Source organism: Lolium perenne, chromosome 2 (genome assembly GCF_019359855.2).
Source record: "Lolium perenne isolate Kyuss_39 chromosome 2, Kyuss_2.0, whole genome shotgun sequence".
Lineage (NCBI taxonomy): Eukaryota > Viridiplantae > Streptophyta > Magnoliopsida > Poales > Poaceae > Lolium > Lolium perenne.
Genome location: NC_067245.2, coordinates 170,870,770 through 170,881,900, shown reverse-complemented (window position 1 = coordinate 170,881,900; position 11,131 = coordinate 170,870,770). Strand labels below are relative to the sequence as shown.

At 41.9% G+C, this 11,131-nt stretch overlaps 1 protein-coding gene across 1 annotated transcript; it reads left to right on the top strand.

Moving 5' to 3' along the window:
* Positions 1 to 7,775: 7,775 nt before the first annotated feature.
* Positions 7,776 to 10,758, top strand: LOC127333933 (uncharacterized oxidoreductase At1g06690, chloroplastic). The gene is made up of 10 exons (XM_051360375.2): positions 7,776 to 8,265; positions 8,845 to 8,936; positions 9,033 to 9,070; positions 9,179 to 9,340; positions 9,445 to 9,467; positions 9,545 to 9,616; positions 9,697 to 9,864; positions 9,955 to 10,037; positions 10,152 to 10,214; positions 10,340 to 10,758. The coding sequence occupies exons 1-10, from the start codon at positions 8,031 to 8,033 to the stop codon at positions 10,520 to 10,522; spliced, it is 1,119 nt and encodes a 372-aa protein (XP_051216335.1). The 5' UTR covers positions 7,776 to 8,030; the 3' UTR covers positions 10,523 to 10,758.
* Positions 10,759 to 11,131: the final 373 nt, after the last annotated feature.

Genomic DNA, 11,131 nt, shown 5'->3' with positions numbered 1-11,131 from the left:
ACCCTGCATTACTCAAAAAGTCATAACATGGGAAAGATGAAGCGTTAGGAACTCCATTGTCTTCTTCGGGCTCGAAGCTTGGCGCGATGACATCCTCATTGTAGGATCGCCTGAATCGGGTGGCGGTCCTAGAGGACCTTCCCGTGCTGGTCGTCTCTCTCTCAAACACTTCTCCAAAGTTGAAATTATCCATCTTCCTTTTCTGAAATTTTTCAACAAACATTATAAAATTTGATTTGGTGACATATAATTGAGGGAAACTACTATAGGAACTTGCTAGAGTACTAATCATGCATCAAAACTAGTTTATACAACTTAGAACAAGCATGCAAGCTCACTAAACATGTTACCTACAGCAGCAAAATATTCAAGATATACTCGACCAAACAAAATTCTACTTGGATAATCGGAGGAGTCACATACCGGAGAGCAAATGTGCCAAATTTCAGACAGAAATCTGGGCTGAGCAAAGAGATCGAGAACTCTTGAGCTCTTGAGCAGAAACGCGAGTGAGAGAAAGCTGGTGCGAGTTTTTTCGGGAGAGAGAAGAGTGTGGGAGGAAGAGATGCTGAAGTGGGGCAAGGGGGAGCCCACACACCAGGGTGGCGCGCCCCCCTTCCAGGCCGCGCCGGCCTGTGGGGTGCCACCCTGGGGTGCCCCACTGGTCATCCCCAGGTGCTCCCAGGTGCGTCTTCGAAAAATAGGACCAACGGTATAATTTTTGTGAATTTTTGAAAACTTTGAAAAATGCACATTTCTGGGTATTAAGTTTATTATTACTGGCCAGGAAATTTTTTGAAATCTCTAATTAACTAAGGAACTTTGCAAAACAAAAGTGCTACAGCAAGTAGAACAAGTGGAGGAAGAGAGAGATGTTGTTTACCTCCTCTATGCATATAAAAAGTATTTGTTAACAAGGTTGATCAAGTCTTGCCACCAAATAAATTTTACATAGCATTAGAAGAAATAAACCTCAAATCAATCATGTTACCTTGAATTGTATTGATATGGATCCAATCATAAGATTTTGATATCCTTCTTTAGGCTCATATATAGGACAATCGATAGTTCCCACTTTGATAGTTCTCACATTAGAAATAGTATTAACTCCACATACTTTATCAATCCTCTTGGGGAAATAGACGGTATGCTCCTTATCATCAACATTGAAAGTAACTTTTCCTTTATTGCAATCAATAACAGCCCCTGCGGTGTTAAGAAAAGGTCTCCCAAGAATAATATACATATTATCATCTTCAGGCATATCCAACACAACAAAATCAGTTAATATCAAGCAGTTATTAGTAACTTGAACAGGAACATCCTCACATATACCAACAGGAATAGAAGTAGATTTATCAGCCATTTGCAAAGATATATCAGTAGGTATCAACTTATCTAAATAAAGTCTCTTATAAAGAGAAAAAGGCATGACACTAACACCGGCTCCCAAATCACATAGAGCAGTTCTAACATAATTATTCTTAATAGAACAAGGAATAGTCGGTATACCTGGGTCGCCCAACTTCTTTGGAACCTTGCCATTGAAAGAATAATTAGCAAGCATAGTGGAAATATCCTCATTGGGGATTTTCCTTTTATTAGTGACAATATCTTTCATATACTTTGAATAAGGAGGCAATTTAATAGCATCAGTCAAAGGGATTTGCAAGAATAAAGGTTTCATCCAATCACAAAATTTATTATAATGTTCTTCTTCCTTTGATTTTAGTTTCTTAGCAGGAAAAGGCATTTGCTTTTGCACCCAAGGTTCTCTTTCATTACCATGTTTCTTAGCAATAAAATCTTCTTTAGTATACTTTTTATTTTTATCATGCTTTTCAGGTTCATCTTCTACCTCTTCTTTATCAGAAGCATCATTCTTATCATTATCATTATCATTATCATGTTCATTACCACTTTCAGTTTCAGCATCGGAAATAGAAATACTATTAGGATCATTAACAGGTTCAGAGGATTCTACAACATTTTTATGTTTCTTCTTCTTCTTCTTCTTAGAAGGGGCACTAGTTTCAATTCGTTGAGAATCTTGTTCAACTCTTTTGGGATGCCCTTCAGGATATAGAGGATCCTGGGTAGAGACACCGCCTCTAGTTGTTACTTCATAAGCATGTTTCTCTTTAGAATTATTTTTTAACAAGTCATTTTGCACTTTAGTGAGTTGATCAATTTGAGTTTGAAACATTTGAAAATGTTTAACAAGCACCTTAACATCATTGGAGGTTCTCTCCACAATATCATGCAAATTTCTAATAGCTTGAGAATTTTCCATTAGATGATTCTCTACTCTCATATTAAAATTTTCTTGCTTAACAATATAATTATCAAACTCATCTAAGCATTGAGCAGGAGGTTTTGAATACGGAATATCTTCCCTAGTAAAGCGTTGAAGGGAGTTTACCTCAATCATGGATGAAGGGGGAATTATCTCACATATATCTTCTATGGGAGGTAGATTCTTCACATCTTCGGATTTAATACCTTTCTCCTTAAGAGACTTCTTGGCTTCCCTCATATCTTCATCATTCAATTTAATTAAACCCCTCTTCTTCAATATTGGCGTTGGAGTTGGTTCAGGTGTAGTCCAATCATCATGATTCCGGCCTATTTTAGCCAATAATTCTTCAGCTTAAATGCCTGGAGTTCTTTTCCTGAAAACACAACCAGCACAACTATCCAAATATGCTCTAGACTCAACGGTTAGTCCACTATAGAATATATCAAGTAAATCATGCTTTTCCAAATCATGTCTAGGTCGAGCCCTGATAAGAGAGCAAAATCTTGCCCATGCTTCAGGCAATTTCTCTCCATCTTCCTGGTCAAAGCTATAAATTTTCTGTAAAGCAGCATGTTGAGCACTAGCAGGAAAGTATTTATGAAAGAAAACATCAAGCAAATCACCTGGACTTTTAATAGAACCAGGAGGTAAATTATTATACCAAGTTTTAGCATCATCCTTTAATGAGAAAGGAAATTTTTTAGCAATGAAATAAGTACGCATCTTGACATCATCAGAAAACAAGCTACTCATAGAAGAAAGTTCATTCATGTGTTCTACAGCACTTTCTTTTTCAGTACCACAAAAGGGTGCTTTCTCAACAATAGCTATATGAGATAGATCAAGAGAAAAATCATAATCTTTATCCTTAATGCATATAGGAGATGTGGCAAATTTAGGATCAGGAGATAACTTATGTCTTACAGTATATTGTGCGAGAAACTTTTTAATTTTTCTTGCATCAGCAGTAGCATTGCATCTATTAATAAAATCATCATTAAGCTCCACATAATCCTCATCAAGATCATCACTAGAATAATCAAGTTCAGGTGAATTAACAGGTGTAGCAGCATTAGGAGTTTCAGTATTTTCAATTTGTCTAGACCTAGCAATTGTAGCATCTAGAAAGGATCCCAATGAACCACTATCATCAAGCACAGCAGAAACATTATCAATATTATGAGAGTTTTCAGATTCAGCAGAAGTACCAGCAAGTGAAGCTTGCGGCGGTGAAACAAGTTGACTTATCACAGATGGTGAATCAAGAGTAGCAGAGGTACTCAGAGTTGTACCTTTTCTTGTAGTGGATGGTAATATGGCGACTTTAGGATCGCGAGATTTACCCATGATGGAGAATTTGCAACGAACAATATCAATCCAAGTGAACTTCCAAATAAAGCTATGCTCCCCGGCAACGGCGCCAGAAAATAGTCTTGATGACCCACAAGTATAGGGGATCGCAGCAGTCTTCGCGGGAAGTAAAACCCAATTTATTGATTCGACACAAGGGGAGACAAAGAATACTTGAAAGCCTTAACAGCGGAGTTGTCAATTCAGCTGCACCTGGAAACAGACTTGCTCGCAAGAGTTTATCAGTAGTAACAGTTTTATAGCAGTAGCAGTAGTGAAATAACAGCAGCAGAGTAACAAAGACAGCAGTAGTGATTTTAGTAAACAGCAGGATTAAAATACTATAGGCACAGGGATGGATGATGGGCGTTGCATGGATGAGAGAAACTCATGTAACAATCAAAGCAGGGCATTTGCAGATAATAATAAAGCGGTGTCCAAGTACAAAGCAATCCATAGGCATGTGTTCCATATATAGTCGTACGTGCTCGCAATGAGAAACTTGCACAACATCTTTTGTCCAGCAGCCGGTGGTAGCCGGGCCTCTAGGGAATCTACTGGATATTAAGGTACTCCTTTTAATAGAGTACCGGAGCAAAGCATTAACACTCCGTGAACACATGTGATCCTCACATCACTACCATCCCCTCCGGTTGTCCCGATTTCTGTCACTTCGGGGCCTTTGGTTCCGGACAGCGAGATGTGTATATAACTTGCAGGTAAGATCATAAAACAATGCATATCATAATGAAATAATAACATGTTCAGATCTGAGATCATGGCACTCGGGCCCTAGTGACAAGCATTAAGCATAACAAGTTGCAACAATATCATCAAAGTACCAATTACGGACACTAGGCACTATGCCCTAACAATCTTATGCTATTACATGACCAATCTCATCCAATCCCTACCATCCCCTTCAGCCTACAGCGGGGGAATTACTCACACATGGATGGGGGAAGCATTGCTGGTCGATGGAGAGGCGTCGGTGGTGATGATGGCGATGATCTCCTCCAATTCCCCGTCCCGGCGGAGTGCCAGAACGGAGTTTCTGGTCCCCGAGACGGAGTTTCACGATGTGGCGGCGTTCTAGAGGGTTTCTGGCGACTTCGACTTCTCCCTCGCGATTTTTAGATCGAACCCCTGGGCCACGCCAGCCTGGTGTGTGGGGCCCTCGGGCCTCCACCTGGCTTGCCCTTCTGGCTCCCTAAGTCTTTTGGTAAAATAGGCCCTTTGGTATAAATTCCGAGGATTTTCCCGAAAGTTGAATTTCTGCACAAAAACAAGACACCAGAGCAATTCTGCTAAAAACAGCGTTAGTCCGTGTTAGTTGTATCCAAAATACACAAATTAGATGCAAAACAATAGCAAAAGTGTTCGGAAAAGTAGATACATTTTGGACGTATCACTCCCCCATACTCCACTATGGGAGAGCTTCTTGTTCGGCTCATCTTCACATATCCATAATCACTGTATGAAAGGCAAGCTTCAAGCATATGATCTCTTCGAGTTGTATCATCTTGAACTTGCACTTTATTTTTTCTTATTGTAACCTTGAAGCAACAATATGGTCAAAGCATTGCCTATGGAGAACTCCTACAAGTATAACTTAATGCAACCATTAGTCCATAGGAATTGTCATTAATTACCAAAACCACACATGGGGGCTCTATGCACTTTCAGTAGTCCAGAGGTGGACTACTCCCCTTTGATCATGGTGATGATGATGAAGACGTTGGAGAAGGTGGAGATCCCTCTAGCGGTGGCTCCGATGGAGTTTCTCCCTCAACTCTTCTCTACTGCAGCCTCCGTTTTCGCGTTTCTATCTTTTTGTGGTGCTCTCCTCTAGAGAACCCTCGGGGGTCATATATATATAGTGTTTTTTAGGTCAAAATATGCTAGTTCGCGAAAGAATCAAACGAATTGGGCGCGACTGAAAGAGAGGGGGCGGCGCGCCCTAGCATGGTGGGCGCGCCACCTGGCCTCTTTTGGCCCTCAAGCCTCTCCAGGTCTGGTCCAAAAGCTCATCTTGCTTCTTCTGGTGAAAAATGAAGTACCTGAAATCCAAGCTTAATTTAACTCTGTGTAGGTGTCTGCAAGTGAAAAAATACACGAAAGAAGTTTTTCTGTTCTGTAGAGTTATAAACCAAATAAAGGGGATTATTGGTAAATACCCATAAATCAATGTAAATCATGGTATTATCATCATATATGTTGCAAATATATGGGAATTCATGTCAATAAAGTACAAAGTTCATGTATGCATTTTACATGCATCATCAATCCACCGTGAAGACATAAAACACGTTCATTTCAAATGTGAACATGAAGTCTGGACAAAATTGGGGCTTCTATCAACTATCCAAAATGCTTTACAGATAAACATAGCTAGAAGTGTGGTCTTAGAGGAAATCTTGGCAAGTAATAATACTAGAGATGTCAAAGAATTAATTAATTATAACCTTGTCTTAGTGTATTTGGTGGATGAGAAGGCAGGGGGTACATGATGAGAAGGTACCACTTGTTATTGTTGTTGCAATGTCTATCCGAGTTATAGCTGAAAATAATATAAGGATGTTGAGGAAAACTTCAGTGAAAAGGAAGAGCTCTTGAATCAAACCAAAGAAGAACTATGTTTTAATTAATGTAGATGCAAGTTTCGGTCTAGGAAATTTCGGCGGAGGAATTCGAGTTGTGCTTCAAGATGATATAGTGAGATTTATTGAAGCGTGCAGCGACCCAATACAATATGCTATTGATGCACATACTCTTGAAACAAATGTTGTTAGTAGAGATTTGGCCCTCGCAAACGAGATTGGGTTTGCTTGCATTATCATCGAATCTGGATAAAAATAGAATTCGGAAATTTTTGAATTGGGCAAAACTCGTTTGCGAGAGGCATCAACTCTGAGAAAAATTGTCTTGCTTTAGCTTCCAAGATTGAAGAATCTGGTTTGTGACATTCTTTGTATCCAAGAAATAAAAAGGGAACTATCTGATATGGATTATATAAAAAAATCCCATTTTTTTAGTAAACTTGAATATCTTCCTTCAGTTGGTGCCTCTGGTGGCCTAATCACAAATTGGAATGCTACTCTTTTGACTAGTGTTTTGGATTTTAAAAATGAGTTCTCTATCTTTGTTAGATTTAGCAGTAATCTTACAAATGAATCTTGGATTCTAACAAGGTCCGTGCCATTATGACAGAAAAGTAACTTTCCTTGCTTGGTTTTCACACATAGATATGGCTGATGATACCGATTGACTAATTTTGGGAGATTTGAACGTTATGATAAAACCCTCCGATAGAAGTAAACCAAATGGTGATGCGAATGAAATTTTACTTTTTTGTGATGCAATTAGTAATCTTGGCCTTGCTGAACTTCCTCTCAAAATACACCTGGAGCAACATGCATCAATATCCTTTTTTGGAGAGACAGTATTGGTTCTTTACGTCCCCTTCATGGATAGTTTGTTATCCATCAACCTTCGTGTATCATTGGTGAATTCCACTTCATATCATTTTGCCTGTGTCATTTATACTGGCACAAATATTCCTAGAGCTAAGATTTCCAGATTGAAAATTACTAGCTTCAACATAGTGATTTCGAACAAATTGTAGAGATTTCTTGGAATATTCTTGTGGGATATACTGACAGTGTCAAAAGATAACTACCAAATTCAAAATATTATAAGAAGTATTAAATTGTGGGGACAAAAACTTCCTTGCTTGAATAATTTCATTTTTCAAGTTAATACTATAAATCGATTTGCTGAATAAATTTGAGGAGCTGAGAACATTCTCTCTCGAAGAATGGAATCTTAGAGATGTTTCAAAATCTCATGTAATCACTTTGCTCTAGAATCAGAGAACCTATTGGAAGCAAAGATGAAAGATAAAACAGGGTGAAACTAGGAGATGCCAACACCAAATTCTTCCATACAAAGAACGATCACCAGTTTGAGGAGGCGGCCTCTGCCCGATGGGGCAACGTTCTTCACGTGGCAGCTTGGGTACAGAGAGCTGGGTAGATCCAACTAGACGAGACAGCTGCGCGCGAGGCCGAGGCAGCCACGCACACAAACTATCTGAGCTACCGGCCAATTGCTCCTGCTGCTACCCTCCAAGGCGCCAACCCAGGCAGTCCTCTCCTTGTCCCTCCTCGTCTTCTCTCCTCCTGGCCAAGCAGACTAATCTCCACCACAGCAGGCGAGCTGATTAGCTGAGCTTCGAGGAGGTCCACCGCCACGTACGAGTGGTGCCGCTGGCTCAGCGAGTGATATATACGTCCGGCCGCGGGCGGTGTGTCCGTGTGTGCACAAGCACAGCTGCAGATCGAGTGTAGTAGCCAGATCAACACAGAGCTGCCAAGGATCCATGGCTTCGTTGCAGGTCGGCGCCAGCGGTGGCGTGGGGTTCTGCTTCGGCCCGTTGGACGGAGGCCGGCGGAGGGCGAGGAGGGCAGTGCTGCGGCCGCCGAGGTCGTCGGCGACGGTGGCGGAGGATCAGGAGAAGGTGAGGCTGGGCGAGTCTAGCGTGGCGGTGAGCAAGCTCGGCATCGGCGCATGGTCGTGGGGCGACACCACCTACTGGAACGACTCCGAGTGGGACGGTGCGTACGCAATTAACTTATTAACCTGAACAACGTACTCATCATTTCATGATACTAGTGGTAACTGTTGCGTCTAGTGTTCTTGAAGAGTTCTACGTCCTCATTACTGAAATTAAACTGCTTCACTTCACCCATCTTTTCATGATGAGCTCTGGATAATTTTGCAGCTAAAAAGAATTCTACTTTGTTTTTGCTGTACCTGTCTGTTTTTCCTCACAGGGTCAGTCACAAAGTGTGACCACGAAATTAACGCTCTGAAACCCAGGTCATGCTTCCCATGCATTCCCAATGTCCAGTCAATTACCTGAAAGAAACCGCAGGTGTAGGTGTGGCCTGGATTTTTCTACAGTAATTTTTTCATTACATCACTAGTCAAGTCAGATGAGTTTGTTTCGTCGGAGCATGCATGCAAGCTTCAAAATTACTTTACCTGTAAAAAATCTAAATAATATGACCAAATTATCGAGGATGTAAATTAAGTTGCCGCTTCACATCACGAGCACAGTATTACTAACTTCAACGACATATCATTTACAAGGATGAGAAAATTAAATTGATTCTTTCGAGTTTGGCATGCAGACAGGAGACTGAAGGAGGCTAAAGCAGCGTTCGACGCCAGCGTCGACAGCGGGATGACCTTCTTCGACACCGCTGAAGTATACGGCACAGCGGTAATAATTGATTAAGATACTACATGATTCCTCTCTTCAATCTGAACTCTGAAGATGAGCACAAAGTTTAACTTCAAATTTTACTTTTCCCTTCAGCTCATGGGAGCAGTGAATTCAGAAAGTCTACTGGGAGAGTACGTACTCACATACATCGTCCATCATAACAGTCAAAATCACAAAATCAACACCTTCGTACTGATCGATGTTCGGTGTGTCTGTCTTGTTATGCATGTGGATCACAGTTTCATCAGAGAGAGGAAGAAGCAGGGGGCAGTGGACGTGACGGTGGCGACCAAGTTCGCGGCGCTCCCGTGGAGGTTCGGCCGCGGTAGCGTCCTCTCCGCGCTCAAGAAATCGTTAGAACGCCTGGGACTCCCCTCCGTCGAGCTCTACCAGCTCCACTGGTCCGACACTCGCCTCATCTGCTTCTTTCTCAGCTTCTCTGAATCTGTCCAGCTCCAAATTATTCTTCAGACTTTGCTGACGACCACTTGTTTTGATGTTTCAGGCCGGGGCTATGGGGAAACGAAGGTATTCATATCAAGAACTTGGGTTACATGGACATTTTCCTAAGGTACATGCAGAGACTTGATTAAGTTATGTTTCAGGGTACCTTGATGGCTTGGCTGACGCTTATGACCAAGGTCTCGTCAAGGCTGTCGGAGTTTCCAACTACAATGGTAACATCAGCTTGCAAGTCGTCAATGTCTTATTCAGATAACAACCAGTTAACCAAAGTATGTACATACTTTGCAATCAGAGAAACGGCTCCGAGACGCGCACGCGCGGCTGAAGAAGAGGGGCGTCCCGCTCGCCGTCAACCAGGTGAACTACAGCCTCATCTACAGGACGCCCGAGGAGAACGGCGTCAAGGCCGCCTGCGACGAGCTCGGCGTCACGCTCATCGCCTATTCTCCAATCGCCCAAGGTTGAGATCAAGTGTTTCTTAATTTTCTCCCTATTTATCATTCTACAGGTGTGTAAATCCAGATTAATCCCTGTGTTCCCCATTCTACAGGTGTTCTGTCAGGGAAATACACTCCGGAGAACCCGCCTACGGGTCCTCGAGGAAACACATACACTCCCGAGTTTCTCACCAAGGTGATACATTTTGGGTGATATGCATGTTCCATCCAAAAAGGCTTAAAGAGAGTCTGTGAAGTTTACTGCACCTCTGCTCACTGAAGATGTTCTTTTCGTATGTCTTGTACACAGCTCCAACCACTCATGAACAGAATCAAAGAGATTGGAGTGAGCTACGGCAAGAACCCAACTCAGGTGCTTCAGACAGCTTAGTTAATTCTTCCTATTTGCATCTCTGAGTAACAAATATCGATCCTGAAATACGTAACCACCACCGAGAGAAAACTGCAAGGGACCTCAATGGAATGATGTGGTTTCAGGTGTCTCTGAACTGGCTGACCTGCCAGGGCAATGTGGTGCCGATCCCAGGGGCGAAGAACGCCGGGCAGGCCATGGAGTTCGCCGGCGCGCTCGGGTGGAGCCTCACCGCCGACGAGGTCGAGGAGCTGCGGACCCTCGCGCGCGAGATCAAAGGCATCAAGATGCCCATCGAGGAGTCGTGATGGATCATCACTTCTGAACTGTACCACGTGTCATTGTGCATCGCATGATTGATCATCCCAACAACCCATGTCGGAGTAGTAGAAGTAGATGTAGAATTAAACAAACCGGGCAAGTTTCAGCCGGTGCTAGCCAGTTTTCTGTTAAATTGACATTGTTGGCAAAATGACTGATTTGTGTGTACTATAGTTATATGGTTTTGCTAATCATGAATCATGTAAGATTTACGTCCGATTTCCACCATTGTTGCAAGAAATCTTCCCATGGTCCCGTGGAAATCATGCTAATTTGTCGCAATATTGAAATATGCACATGCAGCATAGAATTCCTTCTTGCACAACAAATTCTCATAGGATTCGGCAAAACGTTAAAAACCCCACAACAAAACCAACATGGAAAACAAATACACGCATGTGTTACCAATGCAGACAAAAACGAAGAAACACAATGTCACGAGGACATTATCTTGAAGCATACACACAGACTCTCTACAACATACTCCCTCCATTCCTTTATATAGTGCCTATAGATTTTCGGCATTTGTTTCAGAATATAATGTTGTAGCTTAGCTTTTTTTCAACTACCCCTCCCCGTTCAGCACCCAAATCGTT